Here is a 22282-nt window from a genome sequence, read left to right on the forward strand (position 1 = left end):
CTGATAAAAATTAAAGATGACCTAGGTGGAAAAACATATATTATATATGTAATGGAAGAATCAGTATTTTTAAGATGTTGGTTTTCCCAAAATGGTGTATAGATTACCATAATCAAAAAGGGGTTTTGGTTTTTGTTTTGTTTTTTGTAGAAATTGACAATTTCTAAAATCTATATGAAAATACAGAGGCTTACAAGAATCAAAACATTTTCTTCCTCTTTTTTAAAAAACTGAGTCAAACTTTTTTTTCCTCTCTCTCTTTTTTTTTTTTAGCTTTTCTGGCTGTGCCATGCGGCCTATGGGATCTTCCCTAACCAGGAATCAAACCCATGCCCCCTGTGTTGGGGGCATGGAGTCTTAACCACTGGACTGCCAGGGAAGTCCAAGTCAAACATTTTTTTAAAAATGAATGACAGTGTGGGGGAACCCTCACTTCCTGATTTTAAGACTTACTCTAAAAGCATCAATAATTAAGAAAATCTAATATTAGATAAAAGAGTAGAGAAACAGATCAGTGAAACAGAATCGGAAATAAACAACTATATTGTTAATTGATCTTCAACCAAGATATCAAAGCAGTTTAGTGAAATAAAGGAACAGTCCATCAACAGATAGTGCTGGAACCATCCATTAACTGTGTTGAAACACAGTGAAACTTAATGCCCACTCACTCCAGTATTCCTGGGCTTCTCTTGTGGCTCAGCTGGTAAAGAATCTGCCTGCAATGCGAGAGACCTGGGTTCAGTCCCTGGGTTGGGAAGATACCCTGGAGAATGAAACAGCTACCCACTCCAGTATCCTGGCCTGGAAAATTGCATGGAGTGTCACAAAGAGTTGGACCCGACTGAATGACTTTCACTTTCACACAGGAAGTAATTCGGGATGTATCATAAACCTCCATGTGAAAGCAAAAGCTGTAAAGCTTCTAGAAAGAAATGTAGGCCAGTGTCTTAGAAAGATGGCAATTATTTTTTAGAATACCAAAAGCGCTAACACTATAGGGGAAACAAATTAATTGGACTTGGCCAAAATGAAGAACTTCCATTTGTAAACAGACGTTATTAATAGAGATACCACAGACAGGGAAAATACTGTGTAATGCATTCGTGTGACAAAGAAATTGCGTCCAGAATCTCTACAGAACCTTTACAACTCATTTTAAGAAGACAGAAAACACCCTTTCCCCAAAGGGGCAAAATTTCCTGATCAGAACCTTCACAAAAGAGGATATGAGAGTGTCTAGTAAACATTTGAAGATCAATAATGACGTTAGTCGTGAGGGAAATGCAAAGTTAAATACCACTTCACACCTACTAGACTTGGCTACAAATAAAAGCAGTGATGATGCAGAATGTTGGTCAGGACATTGGAATATAGGAGCTCTCGGTCAGTACTGGTGGGGATGCAAAATATTACAGCCATTTTTGGAAAACTACTGGTTCCTTAGAGTTAAACATGAACCTGCCCTAGGCCCTATCAGCCTCGATCTAATTGTTTACCTAAGAGAAATGAAAGCGTATATTTAGAAAAAGCCTTGTATCAGAGTGTTTGTAATAACTTTATAGTGACTGAAAACTGGATCAACGTCAATGTCCATCAGCCAGAGAGTGGGTAACAAGCCATGGTGTTTTCTTACAATGGAATGATACTCATTTATGCAGTATTTTTTATACACTAATGCTCATGAATTAACTGAATAGACTTAACAACAAGGATAAAGTATAGTCACTGTGGTGCAAAGGAAGCCAGACAAAAAATAATATATGTGATATATATGATTCTGTATATATTATATATGATTCTATAATATATGATTCTGTATATATGAAGTTCAAGTACAGACCAAGACATCGACAGTGATGGAAACCAGAGCTCCCCTTTTGGAAGGGCTTGACGGAAAGGCACTTTCTGGAGTGATGAAAAGGCTGCTTATCCTAACTAGTGTTTTGGTTACCTTTGGTTACATTTGCGGATGCTCCACACTGAAGTATACGCCAAAAATCTGTGCATTTTACTGTATGTAAATTACATACCTCTTGAAAGAAACTGTGTGCATCCTCTGTATTCTGTACTGATCTTTGGGGGAAAGATTTATGAAATCTTGGGTGTTCGATCGTCACGAACATGGGAAGGAGTGTGACTTCTAAACCTTGGAGCAGCGTGGATCATCCCATTCCGCTCTCCTGGGCCTGAGCTCACACACCAGTTCCCCTTCTTGAATTTCCATATTCTGTCAGTGTTCTTACAATTCTCATCAAACCCAGGCTTAAAACATTCTTGCAGCTTTGATTATTTCTTCTATTTTATCATGACTTCCATCTAATCTATGGAATTTCCTCTATCCTCTGCTTTTTGTCTTCCACCTAGGCCTTCCTTTATACTTTCACAACTATATTTCTATTTCACTCTCTTAGCAATAGTCCTCTCCTTTTTTTTTTATTTTTAATTATTCAGAACACTGATGCCACATTTATCCTCAAAAATACACTCCTGGTCAAAATCCACCTGAAACAAGAACACTTCCGGTAGCTCTGAGCTGGTTGACAAAATTTCAAATTTGTTATTCTGGAACTCACACCCTAGTCTTATTCTCCAGCTCCATAAATTCTCCTCTCCAGTCTCCAAATTTGTCACAGTCTCTCTCATCTCTACAGTAAAGCAATATATGTGTCATTTAAGATTTTTCACATTGATTAGTACCCCTTTTGAAGGAACATGTACTTATATACCGTAACAATTTTAGTTCCAGAATTGTCTCATTGTGTTTTGTTTTGCTTTGCATCTTTTTTATTTTTTGTAATATGAAGACACTGCTGCTAAAGCTTTATCACTTACTTGTTTATTTAACAAATATGTATTGGGCCCCAGCCATATACCAGACACAATACTGAGAGCTATAGATTTGGTTGCAAGCATGGTGTACATGATGCTTGCCTTGACAGAGCTTGAAGCCCTAATTAGAGAGGAATTTAAAAAGTAATTATAATTCAGTGTGGTTAGTGCTATGGACGGGGAGGAGTCCCATATTAGTCATGTGTTGCTGCTTAACAAATTACCTGGAAACTTAACAGATTCCCCAGAGAAATACCAACAGGGTGCATGCGTGTAGAGCATGAATACACACACACACATACACGCACGCACGTTGTTGTTCAGTTAAGTCGTGTCTGACTCTTTGTGACCCCTTGGACTCCAGCCTGCCAGGCTCCTCTGTCCCTTACTATCTCCTGGAGTTTGCTGAAACTCATGTCAATTGAGTCGGTGATGCTATCTAACCATCTTATTATCTGCCGCCCCCTTCTCCTTTTGCTTTCTGTCTTTCCCAGCATCAGGGTCTTTTCCAGTGAGTTGGCTTTTCGCATCAGGTGGCCAAAGTATTGGAATTTCAGAATTAGATCAGTCCTTCCGAAGAATATACAGGATTTAGGATTGACTGGTTCGATCTCCTTTCAGTCCAAGGGGCTCTCAAAAGCCTCCTCTGGCACCACAGTTCAAAAGCATCAATTCTTGGATGCTCAACCTTCTTCCTCTATACACACACATACACAAATATATAGAGATACACACGTATATTTATCAGTATTTTTACCTATTTGTAGAGAACTTTATTTCAGAGAATTACCTCCTGTGATTATGGGGGCTGGCAAGTCCAAAATCTGCAGGGCAGACTGGAGATCCAAGGAAGAGTTGTATTTTAGCTCAAGTCCAGAGGCAGTCTGTAGGCATAATACCTCTTTCTCAGGAGACCTCAGATGGTTCTCTCTTAAGGCCTTCATCTGATTGGATGCTTTCCTGGTGGCTCAGAGGTTAAAGCGTCTGCCTGCAATGTGGGAGACCTGGGTTCAATCCCTGGGTCAGGAAGATCCCCTGGAGAAGGAGATGGAAACCCACTCCAGTATTCTTGCCTGGAGAATCCCATTGGGAAGAGGAGCCAGGTGGGCTACAGTCCACGGGGTTGCAAAGAGTCGGACACGACTTCACTTTCACTGATTGGATGAGACCCACCAGCACTGCATAGGTTAGTCTGCTTTACTCAGCATCTACTGATTTAAATGTTAATTTCATTAAAAAAAAATCCTTTCACAGCATCATTCACACTGGTGTTGAACTAAATATCTGAGTACTGTGGCCTCGCCAAATGACACATAACACTGTCACAGTCAGGAATCTGCATGACTCAGGGCAGTCCTCCGGCTCATGGCCCCTCAACCTGGCTTCAGTCAGGGTGTCGGTCAGACGCACAGTTATCCCAGTTGGGGCTAACCTGCAATTCCCCTGGCTCAACCGCACCAGGATCCATGTCCAGGCTCACTCAGTGATCATTGGCAGAGCTCAGTTCCCTGACAGCTGGATGGACTGAGAGCCTCAGTCCCTTGCCAGTGGGCCTCTCCAGAGAGCACTGCCAGCATGGCAGCTGGCATCATTAGGGTCAGAGGGCAAGAGAGAGGTCACTTCTCATCACTTTTGCCATACTTCATTCATCAGAAGACTAGGTCTCACCCGCACTCAAGGTGGGGAAGGAGAGGGGATTACATAAGTGTGTGAACACTGGAATAGTCAGTCAAGAGAATCAATGGAAGGTCCTTTCTGGTTTGAAATATTTTAACTCTGTGATGAGGAACTAGAGAAAGGATGGAATATTGCTGTGGCTTGGGAAGACTCGCTTAAAAGGGGAGGCTTCCCTGAGCTGTGCTAGGTGGGTTCTTACACCAAGAGGAAGAGAGGAAGCAGCAGTGGTTCTTCACAAGCCATGTGCATCTGAGCATCTGTGGAGCATTTGAAAAACGCATGTCGTGGCAGCTTTCCTCTGGTGATTCCAGTTTAGTTCACATGGGTAATTTTGATGCATCCCTAGTTAAGATTCACTGTAATATAATGAGCAGACAGTTTTTAGTTGACCCAAGGATTTGGATCAGAAATACTGTGTTTTAAGGTTAGAAAGAATGGTGGAAACAGGTATTCGTAATGAGGACGTAGATCTGATCCTTAAGAAAATAGGGAGACATTGTAAGTGACTGAGTTGGTTGTTGTTGAGTTGCTCAGTCATGTCCGACTTTTTGCAACCCCATGGACTGCATGCCAGGCTTCCCTGTCCTCTATCTCCCAGAGTTTGCTCAGACTCAGTCCCTCGAGTCAGTGATGCCATCCAACCATCTCATCCTCTGTCGTCCCCCTCTCCTCCTGCCTTCAGTCTTTCCCAGCATCAGGATATCTTCCAATGAGTCAGTTCTTTGCATCAGTTGGCCAAAGTATTGGAGCTTCAGCGTCATTCCTTCCAGTGAATATTCAGGGTTGATTTCCTTTAGGATAGACTGGTTTGATCTCCTTGCTGTCCAAGGGTCTCTCAAGAGTCTTCTCCAACACGACACTTCAAAAGCATCAATTTTTCAGTGCTCAGCCTTCTTTATGGCCTAACTCTCACATCCGTACATAACTACTGGAAAAAGCATATTTTTGACTAGTCGGACCTTTGTCAGGAAAAATGATGTCTCTGCTTTTTAATAGGCTGTCTAGGTTTGTCAGAGCTTTTCTTCCAAGGAGCAAGCATCTTTTAATTTCACAGAAAGTTACTGAGTAGTGCCTGAATATACAGTTATGTTAAAATTTTTTCATTTATGTATTCTTTTTTTTTTTCAAATACTTCCTTATCATCACCACAGACCAGGATATCAGATATTTTCGACTGTTTGTAGGTTGAGCTACAAGAAGAAACACCAGCAAAAAGCTTGTGGTGGTGTATGAGGTGTGATGTCATGAGTTGGGTGAATGGGAAGAGGAGTTGACAGGATTCCATAATTCAGTGGAAGAAATAAAGAAGGGTGAGAAGGGAATGATGACACCATGTCTTTTAAAGTCCACCCTCCTTCAGCAGACCTCCCAGGACTGGGAAGCAGAGAGGGTGTTGGGGAATTTGAGTTACCATGTGCTTCAGCTCTTCTGTTCAGTAAAATATTCTATGGGTCTGACAAGGATAGAGTAGCGTGGCTCAGTAAGCCATTGAAAGGGGGATTTATTCAGAGGCACTGTATTTTAAATCCACAAATGATGAGATTCCTGCCAAGCTTCTTTCGAATTAAATAAAGTCCAGAATATAGGGGAAATAGGAATGTTCATTAATGCGATAAGACAGCATTTCTACATGAAGGATGCAAAATCAAATAGAGTCTTTGTTTTCGTTGCTTCTAGAGAGTCAAAGTCAGAATCCTTTTGTGGCTCTGTGCCTGTAACAATATGGGGCATCTTTTCATCATACTTTCGGGAATGAAAGGGCATATAGTTTCTCTGCACGATGACAGGCATGTTTCCTTGAACAGTGCCCTGTAAAGGTCACGTTGGAGATTTGAGTCACAAGCCCTGTGACTTAAATTTGAGGCTAAGTTTAGAAATGGTGTGTCCAGAGTGTGCCAAGTTCCATTAAAAGCCCTGGTGTCATTTTGGATTACAGTTGAATAGAATAGGACCCAGTGGGTCATTGTATCTTTCTTCGTAGCAATACATAGATTCTCCTTCTTTGTATTATTCCCTGGTTGGGTGGTTATGACAGATGCCTACTTTCACACCAGATCCTGGAAAATAATGTCTAATTTCATGGACCTTTTTTTTTTTTTTCTCAAGTAGCTTATTTTCTAGCTTTTCAATTATCATTAGAGGATTTCTGTAAAAGCCTAATTATTTGTGTGTGTTCAGTTATGGTTGATCTTAAATGCTACCTTCCTCACTGATGCTTTCACTATCCCCCTCGTCCCCAAGAAAGAGGATCTCCAGCCCTTTCCAAGCCTCAGAGCACTTCTTCCCTCACTGACGTCATTGTGCTCTGTCCTATAACAGCACTACTCCTCACTGCCAACTGATGTGTTCTTACCATGCTCCTCCTATTGTGCTGAGCACTTCATACTGCTTGTTTAGTCTCTAAGTCATGTCCGACTCTTCCTCTTTATATAGGTTTTCTTACTTAATGCTCACAGCAACTTATGTGGGAAGTATATCATTTCTGCATTTTGCTGAGGAGGAAGCCAGGGTTAAAGAGTCTTAGGTGCCTTGCCCAAGATCACATGAGAACACCCCCAGTCAGTCTGGTCCAGACCTGATTCTTTCAACCACGTACTAGTACCTCCTTATTAAAATTTTTGACATCCAAGTAGCATCCCATTCCAAACCAGTAAGATCCTTGAGGGAAAAACCGTATTGCATTTTTTCAGTATTCTTGGAATTTTCCGACGTGTTGATGACTCAGACGTATGCCCTGTGATATTTGTCTTTCTCTGTCTGGCTTAGAGAAAGACAGATATCACATGATAATACTTATATGAGAGATCTAAAAAATGATACAAAGAAGCTTAATTACAAAACAGAAATAGCTTCATAGATATAGAAGACAAACTTACAGTTACCATAGAGGAAAGCAGACGAGGGGTAAATTAGGAGTTTGGGATTAAAATATACTCACTACTAGATACAAAATGGGACTTCCCTGGTGGCTCAGTGGTAAAGAATCTACCTATCAGTGCAGGAAACCCCAGTTTGATCCCTGAGTCAGGAAGATCCCCTGAAAAAGGAAATGCCAATCCACTCCAGCATTCTTGCCCGGGAAATCCCATGGACAGAGGAGCCTAGAGGGCTACAGTCCGTGGGGCTGCAAAAGAGTCGGGCATGACTCAACAACAGCAGCACATAAAAAATAGATAACCAGCAAAGACTTCCTGTATCACACAGGGAGCTTTACTCAGTGTTTGTAATAACCTATAATGGAAGAGAATGTAAAAAGGAATCTATGTTTATGTACCTATATACATATATAATTAAATCATGCTGCTGTATATCTGAGACTAATATAACCTTTGAAAATCAGTTATATTTAAAAAAAATTTAAAAATGAAGTCTGCAGTAAATTGTGGGTGAGTGACTGCTTGGAAAGCACCATCAATATTTTATGGAAAACACAATCTACAAGTTGAGGCATTCCACGTGAAACTTTGTTTTTAAGCTGTGTGACGAAATCAGAATGCTAGTCTGTGACGTTTTAAGAACAGTTGCTGTTTATTTTGTATTCTTGTCATTTAGCTTAGATTCTGTGGTCCAGATACTTCCATCCCCTGTTCTTTGTCAAGCTCTTCTTCCTTCTTTTATGCAAAGATAAACTGGCTGTGTTTGGCCTGGTTGTTTTTTCTCTGGGCCCCATGTAGTAATCCTAGGCTCCAGTTCTGCAGGGCTCTGAAAATGCTGCCAATCATTCTTCCTTTTTTCTTTATTCGTGCCTTAAGCTTTTGTTGCCTAAAATAAAATGAAAAGTTTTTAAAGTTTCACGTGACCTTCTTCATCCTTCTCTAGCCTTGCTGTAAAGCTTCCCAGCCACAGTGTGGATATGAGCTAAAAGTTCCAAGGCTTGTCCAGAAAACAATGCCATTAAAAGCTGGCACTTCGAGGGGAATTTTGGAGTGATTGATTACAAGGTAGTAAATATGAAACCCACCATAAACGTGAATGGTAGGAAAACTGATGGAGGGTCAGCTCTTGGCACCGGAACAACCCAAAACATATAGGTACTTGACTGAAAATAAGAGAGGAAATCTGTCAATAGATGGAGCTCTGCCAAAACCTGTCGGTTGGCCCTCATAGATGGACACAGCTACGAGGAGATACAGTCCTGTGACTCGGAGACAGCCACAGAGGATGCAGCCTCCATCCCTGCGTCAGGGACGCTGTTCTCCTTACGCAAAGGCAAGGCGATGTCCTCTTTCCCCTGGCCAACGAAGGAACTGTGGGCCCCACGGAGGCACCAGAGGAAGATGCGGCCTTCGCCTTGGCATCACTAATGTCCCAGGGCACACACAAACCTCCCCACCACACCGGGAGACCCTTGGGGCTCCAGAGGGCTCTCTCTGCATCAGGAAGAAGGTGGGAGAGAAAGTGCACTGCGCAGAGCTGGCTGTCTGCATTTCCGTGAGCCCTGACCCAGTGAGATAATGTCTGATGTAAAACTAAAGCAAATTAGGAGAGGAGTTTTCTTGATCAGTTTAGTAATATGTGAGTTCATTTAGTATATTGCAGTATATCCTGTTCCCCTGTCAAAATTCTGTTTATGAAATATTTTTCTTTTTTTTTTTTAAGTGTAGTTGATTTACAATGATGTGTTAGTTTCTGGTATATAGTAGAGTGATTCCATTTTATATATATGTATATTTCTTCATATTCTTTTCCATTATAGGTTATCTACAGGACATTGAATATGGTTCCCTGTGCTGTATAGCAGATCCTTGTTGTTTACATAATTTTACATATAGCAGTTTGTGTCTGTTAATCCCATTCACCTAATTTGTCGCCCTCCCCCACACTTCCCCCCTTGGTAACCGTAAGTTTGTTCTCTAAGTCTGTAAGTCTTTTTCTGTTTTGTAAATGTCGTTCTTTTGTATCTTTTTTTTTATTCCACATCTAAACGATATCATGTGATATTTGTCTTTCTCTGTCTGAGTTATCTTCGCTTAGTGTGATACTCGCTAGGTCCATCCACGTTGCTGCAGGTGGCCCTATTGCGTTCTTTTTTGTGTCTGAGTAGTACCCCATAATCTCTTTGGGCCACATCTTCTGATCCATTCATCTGTTGATGGACGCTTAGGTTGCTTCCATATCTTGACCATTGTAAATAGTGCTGCTGTGGCCATTGGGGTGCAGAGTTGCCTTATTATCTGGATATATGCCCAGGAGTGGGATTGTGGGCTCATATGGTAACTCTGTGTAGTTTTTTTTTTTTTTTAAGGACACTCCATACTGTTCTCCATAGCAACTGCACGAGTGAACTAGTTTTCTAAAGCACACAGACCACAGGATGAAGTGAGGGAAGAGGCCTTTTGGGCTTTGATGCCCTGGTTTTCAGCCTCAGGAACCTGTGCCTTCGTTTTCTTACCTGGGAAATGGCGCCAGTGCCCTCAAGCGGCAGGGCCATCCCTCAAATCAGAAAGCCTGTGCCCGGGGTCTTGCAGCTGGTGGGCTCCCAGAGAAGATCAGTGTTGCCGCCTTCGTGCTGAGCACTGTCCTTCAACCCGCGTCTGGTTAGAGAAAGACAAAAGCAGATTCACAGATTCGTTATAAAATTTGGTCATTTCTAGAGACAGTGCTGAAAAGGTTGCCGTCCCACCCTGCCATTTATGAATATGACGATCTGGGAGTGCAAAATTAATAGCAGTTAATACTTTTAACAATAGTGGTAGATGCTATTCCAGCATGTTCTGACTACAGTGGCCGGTTCTGACAGTCACAGTACTTTGGACGTGTCCTAATGGGGTGCTTTTTTCTCCTTACAGAAGCATCTGGCATGTCGAAGCTCCACTGTCTTCCATGAGACTGCCTTTGTGAACAGCTTCCATTTAAAAGAGTTTTGTGAATAAGCGGTTTCAGTCAAGTCCCCAGCGAACACATTTGTCTTCTTATCTCTTGGAGCTCTTAAGGTTTGTATTAAGTTTTCCATTTGTCTCATGAAGTTATTCTTAATTTTCAAGGATATTTTTAAAATAGGTAATAGTCTTACCCTATTGCAATAAGAACTCTGAAAGTAGATTATGTACAGATTGTAATCCTTCGATTTCACTGGGAGACAGATATAAATAAGAAGAAATTTGATATGCTGTTTCTCATATTTATTATTATATACTCTGTGGGATGTTACAAGGATATTAGAAATAACATATCCCCCACATTGGCTTAAACAAGTTTTATTTCTGTGTTGATAAATTCTAATTGAATAGACTCAATGAATTTATATTGAGTGTCTACATATATCAGATTTGGTTAAGTACTTTCAATTAGCGAAGACTTTGCAGATAAATTATGCTTTGAAATATTGAAAATCAAAACTGCATTTGTCAATATCAACTAGTATTATTATTTTGACATTTTTCAACTTATACAATCTCAGTAGCCAGAATGTTTATATTTAGCCGTAACAAGGGGTACTTACTGTATGATTTATTATGGTAGAACAGGGTTGTTGTTTAATGCATGTGTGTTAACAGCTTAAAAGATTACTAACTATATTGTTGCTTACTTAAGGACAAAGCTTGCTAGAACAACAAGCATTTTATTTCGGAAACGTGTGTTCTGCTATTGAGATGGTACCAAGTAAATCGCTTTTATTTTGAAAGTACTTTCTGATAAAAGACCCACCTACAAGGCTGAAGTTAATCCCCACCTCTTTCATAGATGAAAAAATGATCAAGCACACAAATAAAGCTTTGTACACTGAGTGCACAAAACTAAACAAAGAGCATGGAAGAAGGAACGTAGTTCTTTCCCTGGCATGACATATCTTTTTCCACAGGCGTTTATTTCATTTGGCTGGACTTTCATTCTGTCCACGGTGACAAATGTTTTCTCCCCTAAATAGCTTTCTACTGTGTGTTGTTTTTTTTTAATTTCTTTTATTTCTACTGACAAATCAAAGTGGATTTCACTGCCCTGCCGGGCTAGCCTCCAGTTTTCCCACTGTCGTCTTCATTGCTGGGCCCCATGACTGACTTTCTTTGAAGGATGAGGCGTGTGTATAGGGGAGTGGGAAGATGGGAAGTGGTGTTTCCACCTTAACTCTCCAGTCTGGTAGGACACTGTGGTGTGCAGAGACGTAGCAAAGAGTATCTGTATTAAAAAGAGGCACTGGGAAGAACTTGACAAGTGACCCAAATGTTCTTCCCTACTTGGCAAGCAGGATCCCACTTGAACCGTCTGAAACCAACAAGAATCTGTTCGTCTTCAGACCTTCATACTACGTATCCACTTTCCTTTTGAATCCTAATACAGATTCTCCTTTCCTAGAGCCTCCTTGTGTAAAAGCCTAAGGAATTCTTGACCTCCTCGTGCAGCAGTTTATTTCTGCTGCCACGGAGACAGGGAATGTGTTGGTCAGAGTCCCCCTGCATCATTACAGACTCAGGTCTCAAGTCATCCTTTTCCTCTTCAGGAGAGAGAAACACATTTTTCTGAACCTTTCCTATGAGATCGTACAACCCACAAATTTCTTTACCCTCACAGTTTTGTTCTCCGTTTCTTAAATTCTCTGCATTCTGCTTAAGTTTGACAATACAGACATGTTACTGGAGCATTAAAAATCATCTATTGGTGTTCCTCTGTGGGGCGACTATTGACATTTTGAAGGCAGTGCTTCTTTTTAAAAAAAAAATTTTTTTTTTCTTGACATGGCACGTGGGATATTAATTCCCTGACTGGTGATTGAACCTGCCCCGCTTGCATTGGAAGTGCAGAATCTTAACCACTGGACCACTGGGGAAGTCTCAGGGGATATTTTTCTTTATGATGTAAGATCAACCCATGGATTTTAGAAAGGTTAATAGCCCTGCCTTCCAGGAACTGCAGACCAGCAGCACCCCTGTCCCCAGTCCCTGGTCAGTGTGATATAACCAGATTCAAACCTCCTCACATCCCTATTGAAGAGGACCAGGATTGCCCAGACCACAGAGTCTTCAGCAAGAACTAAGCATGCTAAAATGGGCAGAGCTGAGCAAATGGTGAGGTTGGCCTAGACCCCATTTTACTCTGGGTGCCAGCCTCTTCCCACCCTGTCGTTCTTCTGAAAACTCTGGGCTTGCATTGATTTTTCAGCTGTCTAGAAACACACCAACATATGTAAATGGATGCTCTTTTGAAGAACCAGAATTTCTGATTTGGTGTGTAGAGGAGGTCACTGTTGTTTGATACAGGAACATGAATCTGGGGATGATCATCTCAGAACTCAATGCAGGAAAATAGAGAGTGGAGAGCTCTGGGGACCTACAGAAATTAAAGGGCCCAGACCACAGTGGAAATGGTGCGGCAGGTATCACAACGGTCACTGTTGTGACACCCGCTCAGTCACGGAGAGAGGGAAGGGGCAGAGCTGCTGAAATCCGAGGGGAGACTGGAAAAGGTAAGGAGCAAAGGAGTAGTTTTTCACTTGCATCTGTGGTGTGCATCCCAGTTTCGGCTCTCTGCCCCGTGTCATAGGCCAACTTCAGGGATCAGGGTATAGGGATTTTAACTGGTCCTTTGCTGAGCCAAAACTCTCTCCCCCATCAGACCCGATATGCCTTCCTCACCCAGCTTCCATCCACATTTCTGTCTGGTTCCTCACTTATCTTCTGGCATTCCCTCCACCCCCTTTCATTCTTCATTCATGCAGAGAATGGGGTCATGACTTAATGCCTTTTATTTCTCTGGATTCTTCCAAAACCTCAAGTGAGGCTCTCCATGAAAAGGAAAGGGCATAGAAACAATGGGTTTCGGGAAATGTTTCCCATAAAAGCTTTGTTAAGGCTCTGATCTCTTGAGACATTTACCGTTAATACAGGTACAACCTTTCCATAGGAAAACAAATTCTCATTCAGTCTTTTCTTTAACACAAGGAATCGTTGAATTCCCTAGTACAGAGTTTTGTTGTTGCTGAGTCACTAAGTTGTGTCTCTCTTTTGCAACCCCGTGGATTGTCACCCACCAGGCTCCTCTGTCCATGGGATCTCCCAGGCAAGAGTACTGGAGTGGACTGCCTTTCCTTCTCCAGGGGATCTTCCCGACACAGGGATTGAACCCGTCTTCCCTGCATTGGCAGGTGGATTCTTTACCACTGAGTCACCAGGGGAGCTTGTAGTATAGTTTACTTAATAAGAAGATGAGGGTAATTCATGACTTAAAAATACAGTTAGGGGTGTCTTGGCTGTTATGTGGGTTACACGTACTCTCTGCCTTGGCTTGCACAAAATACGCACAGCAAGTGCAGAGCTGCACATGGGAACTAGACGAAAGGAGTAGTTTTCTTTGCTTTCTGCTAAAATGAAGACTCCTACATAAGATTTATCGTCTATAAAAAAAGACTACTATTATAGAGACAGAAATAACACCGAAGGCTTCCCTTAGCTTGTGTTGTTGAATTATTTAAAGCTTTAAAGCCGAGTTTCTGGTCCTGACTTTTTTTAAACATGGCGGTTTTCCTGTCCTCCCTTCTTGGGTGTTCAGGACACCGAGTTCTATTTGGCTTCTCGGAGTTTCTCATTTCCTGAAGTGTACCACTAGCTCTATAAACATGGAAGAATAAATATTAGCTTTATGAGACCATGTTCCTCTCCTAGTTGAAAAATAGCATATAATAAAAAATACAAGGATGTAATATTGAAAATTATAGGTCAATATGCTCTCTTATGGTGGGTATATATCTGATGCTCATGCATGGAGACTGTGTTTTCAGAAAAATGGTATGCTGTGTAATACCACTTGTGTCTGTGATATATTTTCAGCCCTCATGTTTAACAATATATCTCAAGTGAGTCTCGCCTCACTAGTGAAATGTTTCCAACTTATTTACCACTATGATTTAAAAACCGAGGAAATGCTCTGACCCTTGCTGTTAATTCCAAAAATTACATATGATCCAAAGTTAAAATGTTTGTGGCTCCCTTTCTTGCTGGAGACCCCCAGCACCCAACCAGCTCCTTGGAATTACATTAGAAAATGTCTGATGGCAATTTCGAATCTAAAAGAAGTTTTATGAGGCATTTAAAATAAAAAGTCAGTTGTGGTCTTACACAGCTAGTCAGTACTTTGTGCATGCTGTCTCTCAGTCGTGTCCGACTCTTTGAGACCCCATGAACTGTAACTCACCAGGTTCCTCTGTCCATGGAATTTTCTAGGCAAGAATACTGGAGCGGGTTGCCATTTCTTCCTCCAGGGGAATCTTCCCAACCCAGGAATCAGACCCACGTCTTTTGTGTCTCCTGCATTGACAGGCCGATTCTTTACCACTGACAATTGTTATTGTGAAATCCAGACTCTATAATTATGCATGTTTAACAGCAATGAAAATGTACAACCCATTGATCATGCCCCTAAAGCTTCATATTCATACCCAGTAAGGAAGAAAGAGAGTAACCTTCATGGATAATGTGTGAGTTGAAACACTCTTGAAGCTACAGGATTCAATATAATTACTAAAATGTTCAGATAATTCACTTCCTTCTGGAAATGACTATCCATTTGCCAAAAGTGCCAGTGATTTATATCAAGGACAGTTTCTTCTCTTATATTAATATTCCATTGTTCCTGTTGATAAAGATGGAAAATAATCAAGCCTTGTATAGTCCAGGCTCAACAATAAGAAAATTGGACCTATTGGAATAGTTCCTTCTAACTGCCTGAATTTCTACAGGATGCTTCTTTTAAACCACGAAATTTAAAAATACATTAAATTTTATTATGAAGTAATTTAAGCCTACAGAAAATAATAAAGTCTATTTGCTGCCATGTTTTATTATTTTTATTTTTAGTGGATTTGTTTTTGTTTTCTTTCCAATTTTATAGACAACGCATGTTGACGTAAAACTAGCCAAACATAAAAACCTAAGGTAAAAATTAAAAACCGCCAAAGATACCTACCCCAGAGATACCCGTCATTATTAGCATTTTAATGTCTTTCTTCCCAGTGTTTAGAGTTTTTTAAAACTGAGGTATAACTGGCCTATATCATCATGCAGATTCCTGGTGGACAAGATAGTGATTCTGTATTTCTGTACATTACAGTATGATCACCATGGTCTGTCTAATTACCATCTGTCAACAGACAAAGGTATTAGAATATAACTAGTTATATTTCCCACGCTGGACATTTCCTCCCCGAGGCTCACTTGTTCCTTTCTTGTTTGTAAGTGGAAGGTTGTACCTCTTAATCTTCCTCAACTGTTTCACTCTTCCCTCAACCCCCTCCCCTCTGGTAAGTACCTGTTTTGTTCTCTGTATCTGTTGAGTCTTCTCTTTTATATCTGTTCATTTGTTTTGATGTTTAGATTCCATATGTAAATGAAATCATGCAGCATTTGTCTTTCTTTGTCTGACTTACTTCACTGACGATAATACCCCCCAGGTCCACCCATGTTGTCATAAATGGCAAGATTCCATTCTTTTTTTATGACTTATATTCCAATTGAATATATGCACCCCTTCCTTAATCCATTTATCTATTGATAGACATTTAACTTGTTTCCATATCTTGCCTATTATAAATAGCACTGCATTGAATATAGGGGTACATATATCTTTGCAAATCGCTGTTTGTCAGAGTAACACCCAGAGGTGGAACTGCTGGATCATATGGTAGCTCTGTTTTATGAGAAACCTCCATATTCCTTTCCATAGTGACTTTACCAATTTACATTCTCACCAAGAGTTTTCTTTTCTTTTTTATTTTTTTCACCAAGAGTTTTCTAGGCCGCCTTTTTCTCCGCATCCTCACCAACACTTGTCTTGTTGGTAATAACCATTCTAACAGGCGTGAGGCGATAGCTCATTGTGATTTTACTTTGCATTTCCCTGATGACTGGTGATGTTGAGCATTTCTCATGTGTCTTCTTTGGAAAAAAAAAAAAAAGTTCAGGTTCTCTGCCCAGTTTTCAGTTAGTAGTTCATTTTTTGATGTTGAGTTATATGAGTTTTATATATTTGGGATATTAACCCCGTATCAGAGATTCATTTGCAAATATCTTCTCCCATTCACTAGGCAGCCTCTTCATTTTGTTAATAGTCTCCTTCATCGTGCAAAAGTTTTTTAGCTTGATGCAGTCCCAGTTTTAAAATTTTACTTTTGTCTCCCTTTCCTAAGGAGGCATATCCAGAAAGTTATTGCCTAGGCCAGTGTCAAAGAGTATACGGCCTATGTTTTCTCTGAGGACTTTTGTGGTGTCAGGTCATTTAAGTTTCAGTCCTTTTAAAGTCTGTTTTTTATGTGGTGTGAAAAGGTATCCATTTTGGTTCTTTGCATGCTGTCTGGTTTTCCCAACACTGTTTATTGAAGAGGCTGTCTTATCCCTGTTGTGTGCTGTTGCCCGTTTGTCATTGACTGATTACCCATGTAGGCACAGATTTACTCCTGGGCTCTGGATTCTGTTCCTTTTATCTACGTTTTTGTTTTGGTGCCAGCACCATACTGTTTTGATGACTGTAGCTTTGTATAAAAGCTTGAAACCAGGGAGCCTGATACTGCCGGCTTTATTGTATGTTTGCTTTTACCAATGAGATTTTTTCCTTTTAGAGTTTTCATATTTCTAGTTGTACCATTTTGCTTAAAGAAATTCTTTCAACATTTTTTATAAAGCCTGTTTCTGGGGCTCTCCAGGTGGCACAGTCGTAAAGAATCCTGCTGCCAGTACTAAAGACACTGGTTCTATCTCTGGGTTGGGAAGATCGCCTGGAATAGGAAATGGCAACTCACTCCAGCATTCTTGCCTGGAAGATTCCACAGGCAGTGGAGCCTAGTCCATGGGGTCACAAAGAGTCGGACGCAACTGAGCACACACATGCACGTAAAGCCGGTTTAGTGGTCCTGGACTCCTTTAGCTTTGGCTTGTCTCTGAAACTCTTTGTCTCTCCTCCAAACCTGAATTGTGGCCTTGCTGAGTAAAGTATTTTAAATTGTGTGGGTTTTTTTTTTCCTTTCATCCCTCTGAAAATATAGTGTCATTCTTCTGACCTGCAGAATTTGTGCTGAAATGTCAGCCAATAGCCTTTTGTGAATTCCCTTGTATGTAAATAGTTGCTTTTCTCTTGTTGCTGTTAATATTTTCTCTTTATCTTTTGCCATTCTAATTTTGATAAATCTTGGTGTCAGCCTATTTGGGTTCACCTTGTTTGATATTCTCTGAGCTTCCCAGATTTGGATGTCCATTTCATTTTCCAGTTAGGAAAATTTTTAGATGTTATGTCTTCAAATCGGTTCTCTACCCTTTCTTCCTTTTTGGAGGGACCCTTAGAATGTTAGTACACTTGACGTTGTCCCATAGATCTCTTGATGAGCCTCATTTTTAAAATCTTTTTTTTTGTTCAACTTGAGTGCTTCCCACTACCGTCTTCCAGCTTGCTGATCCTTTCCTCTGTATCATGAAATCTACTGTACTTTCCTTCTTTTTTATCTCAGTCATTGTATTCTTTAGCTCTGCGTATTTCTTCTTTTTATTTTGTAAGTCTGTTAAACATTTTACCGTGTTCACCCATTCTTCACCTAAGTTCATCAAGCATCTTTTATGATCATTGCCTTGAACTCTTTACTGGGTAGTCTACCTGTCTCTACTTTGCTTAGCCTTTCTAAGATTTTACCTTGTTCCTTCATTCTGAACCTGTTCCCCTCTTGCCTTATTTTGCTTATTTCCCCTCTTGCTTATTTCTCTGTTTTTGTTTATGTAAGTTATGTAGGTCAGTTGCATGTCCTGATCTTGGAAATTTGACCTTTTTATTTAGGAGACATCTATGGGGCCCAGGTGCACACTCCCTTCTGTTCACCCGAGCTAACTGATCTAGAAGTTCCTCCCCACTGTGGGCTGCATGGGCCCTTCTGTTGGGGGCGGGGGGCTGATTACTGTGGGTATGCTGAGGTGACAGGGCCCCAGCCTGTTGGGTTTAAGACTCTGCCTAGTGCAGACACTGCTGGCCACTGGTAGGTGGAGCTGTGTCCTGGTATAGCTGCCTGCATAACCCAGGAAGTCCAGGGCCCGGTGCTAGCCTGATGGTGGGTGAGGCTATGTCCCTGCAAGGCTGGCTGCTTAGTGTAGGGCATCCCGGGACTAATGCTGAGAAGTTGACTAGTGAGGCCAGGTCCAGGCACCAGTAAACTAGAGGGAAGGCTCCAGCATGGTGTCAGCACTGGTGTTCTCATGGTAGAATAAGCTCCTAAGAATGGCCGCCTCCAGTGTCTCTGTCGGTGTGCTAAGTGCCACTAGCCTCTTGCCTCTCTGGAAGCCTCTCCAAGACCAGCAGATGTGTCTGAATCAGGCTCCTTTCCAACTGCTTTTGATTTGGAACGTGCCCTTTAAGAGGAGAATCTCTGTTTCCTGTAGCCTCTGGTTCTCCTGAATGCAGGCTCTGCTGTCCTTCAAAGCCAGAAATTCTGGCTCATGTTCCTGATGCAGGACCCCCCAGCCCCAGGCTTTTGAGCCCAAGGCTAGGCTCAGACTCCTTGCTCCTTGAGGGAAGTCTCTGCAGCTGTGATTCTTCTCCTGTCTGTGAGCTACCTACCTTCGGATGTGGGTCTTGACTATATGGCATCTCTGCCTCTCCTACGGATCTTGTTGTGGTTCCTTATTTACATCTTCCGTTGGAAAAGATCTTTTTAAAAAAATTTTAATTGGAGTATAGTTTGAAGATCCCCTGGAGAAGGCAATGGCACCCCACTCCAGTACTCTTGCCTGGAAAATCCCATGGATGGAGGAGCTTGGTAGGCTACAGGCCATGGGGTTGCAGAGTCAGGCACGACTGAGCGACTTCACATAGTTACTTTACAGTGTTAGTTTCTGTTGTACAATGAAGTGAATCAGCTGTACATATACCTATATCTTCTCCCTCTTGGACCCCCCTCCCTCCCATCTAGGTCATCGCAGATTCCCACTCACCATCTGTTTCACGCACGGTGCTGTGTATATGTGATTCCTAATTGTGCAGTTCATCCCGTCCCCCCACCCCCATGTCGACATGTCCATTCCCTACATCCGCATCTCTCTCCCTGCCCTGCAGATAGGTTCACCTGTTCCATTTTTCCATCTTCTATACGTTTTTCTATTGTATATTAATACAGCATTTGTTTTTCTCTTTGGCTTGACTCTGTACGACAGACTCTAGGTCCATCCACATCACTGCAAATGACCCAATTGTGTTCCTTTTTATGGTCGAGTATTGTTCCAGTGCAGATATGAACCACATCCTCTTTCTCCATTCATCTGTTGATGGACGTCTAGGTTGCTTCCATGTCCTGGGTATTGTAAATACTGCTGCGGTGAACATTGGTGTGCGTTTGTCTTTTTGAAGTATGATTTTTTTTCAGGGTATATGCCCCGTAGTGGGATTGCTGGGTCATATGGTGGTTCTGCGTTTAGTTTTTTAAGGAACCTTCATAATGTTCTCCATAGTGCCTGTATCAATTTATATTCCTACTAATAGTACAAGAGGGTTCCCTTTTCTCCATCTCTTCTCCAGCATTTATTGTTTGTTGATTATTTGATGATGGCCATTCTGACCTATGTGAGGTAATAACTCCTTGTAGAGCAACTCTTTTGATCTATATTTCTCTAGTAATTAGCAATGGCACCCCACTCCAGTACTCTTGCCTGACAAATCCCATGGACGGAGGAGCCTGGTAGGCTGCAGTCCATGGGGTCACTAAGAGTCGGACATGACTGAGCGACTTCACTTTCACTTTTCACTTTCATGCATTGGAGAAGGAAATGGCAACCCACTCCAGTGTTCTTGCCTGGAGAATCCCAGGAACGGGGGAGCCTGGTGGGCTGCCGTCTATGGGGTCGCACAGAGTCAAACACGACTAAAGTGACTTAGCAACAGCAGCAGCAGCAAGCATCTTTTCTTGTGCCTCTTGGCCATCTCTGTGTCTGCTTTGGAGACGTGTCCATTTAGGTCTTCCATCCTTTTTTCTTTTTTAAATTTTTTTATATTGAGCAGCAAGAACTGTTTGTATTTTTTGGAGGTTAATCCCTTATCAGTTGCTTCCTTTGAAAAATAAACTCAAAATGGATTAAAGAAGTAAATGTAAGAGTGGACACTCTAAAACTCTTAGAGGAAAACATAGGAAGAGCACTGTGACCTAAATCACAACTAGATCTTCTTTGACCCACCTGCTGCAATAGGGAAAATAAAAAGAAATAAACAGGGCCTTTTAAACTAAAAGGCCTAATTAAACTGAAAAGCTTTTGCAAAGCAAAGGAAACCATAAACAAGATGAAAATATAACCCTCCAAACGGGAGAAAATGTTTGCAACTGAAAAAAAAAATCTTTTCAGCTAGTCTTCAGATCATTCCCGTCGAGAGTTGCTCTGTGTTGTAATTTTAGTTCTCTGTGGGAAGATGTGAGCTCAGGTCCACCTACTCACCATTTTGGCCACCATCTCCACTGTCATAGTTTAAAATGTTAATTCTGCCAAAGTTCTGGATATCTATTTTTTAAAGTGAAAAATAGTACCAGTCTTTCTAATATTTAAACATCTCCATAGATAATATCACTTATAAGATTTTATATTTTATTCCATTTATGTTATATGTTCTGTTTCCTTATCTAGTTATGTCTGTGTCAATGTATATGGACTCTTTCTTTCAAGTTTTTGTAGATGAGATCATACTGAATTTATACCTTTCAATTTGTTTTTCCTTGACAGTTTTTTTGGGGGGAAGTGGAGGGCAGGGCGTGTGGCTTGTGGAATCCTAGTTCCCTGATCAAGGGCTGACCCCAGACCCTTGGCTGTGAGAGTGTGGAGTACTAATCGCTGGACTGCCAGGGAATTCTAGCCATTTGTTTTGTTTTGTTTTGTTTTTCAGCTCTATCTGTTAATACGTGGACATTTGACTCGTTCATCGTAATTAACTGTTGTATGTACTTCCTTCTCATAATGGAACATTTACAGGTCGTCTTTTTTTCTGGGCAGCCGCCTTCCTGCACCCCTCATTCATTCATCGTTCTAGATGGAGAGAGATGCAGCTGCGGGTTCAGTGTTTGGAAACGCAGGACCCTGCTTGCCATTGAATAGGCACTCGAGAACTAGTTATTCTTTATACTAGAAAACCTTTTTATTTCCTTTCTGTCAACAAAATTTTCTGTTTTGTTTTGTTGCTGTTTGCTGTGCCTCTGTCCTTTTCTCCTGATATTTTTCTGTGAGCAGTTTCTAATGTGGCTTTATTAATTCCATAGAAATCAAGTATAATTATGTCTGAACCGTGAGAAAAGACAAAAGAAATAGAGCAAAGACTTAACAAGAGAGAATTTTAAAAAAAGGAAGAAGGGATTACATCTAATTTTTAGCCTCTGAGATTCAGTTGGTGTTTCTTAGAGATACTTTTTAAAGGGCATTTGTACAGTTTCTTATTTTCCATCATCTCAGAGATCAGCTAGTTTGGGAGGCCTTTCTCTCCCATTAAACTAATCAAATACTTCCTTTTGTCTCTTCATTTCTTAATCACATTAGGAAAATATGCATTATTTCTTTCAAAGTTAGATATAATGTTTCCAGATCTATCTCAAATTAAGTGTCTTTGAATTTCTGGTGCCTCAGAAAATGGGAGCTATCAAAAATCCTCAAATGAATCTATATTTGTACTTTTTAATAGATTTTAGAGTTGTTTTGTCTTTTGCCTAGTATGTTCTGAATAAATATTTGGTGAATGGTTGAATAAATGAACAAAGTAATAAATATTTATAAAGGTAACAGTAATAAGTATTTGTAGAAGTTGTATGGTCATTTGACTTGGAGATATTTTAATGTTCCGGGTA

The 22282-nt window shown here is 40.9% G+C and overlaps 1 protein-coding gene across 1 annotated transcript in view; it reads left to right on the top strand.

Moving 5' to 3' along the window:
- Nucleotides 1-22282, top strand: part of LOC108637261 (atherin-like) — a 419308-nt gene that overhangs the window by 322392 nt on the left and 74634 nt on the right. The window contains exon 6 of the mRNA XM_018056314.1: nucleotides 10299-10442. Within this exon, the coding sequence (XP_017911803.1) occupies nucleotides 10299-10382 (84 nt within the window). The 3' untranslated portion in view covers nucleotides 10383-10442. The remainder of the gene's footprint in view (nucleotides 1-10298; nucleotides 10443-22282) is intronic.

This window comes from Capra hircus, chromosome 12 (assembly GCF_001704415.2).
Source record: "Capra hircus breed San Clemente chromosome 12, ASM170441v1, whole genome shotgun sequence".
NCBI lineage: Eukaryota > Metazoa > Chordata > Mammalia > Artiodactyla > Bovidae > Capra > Capra hircus.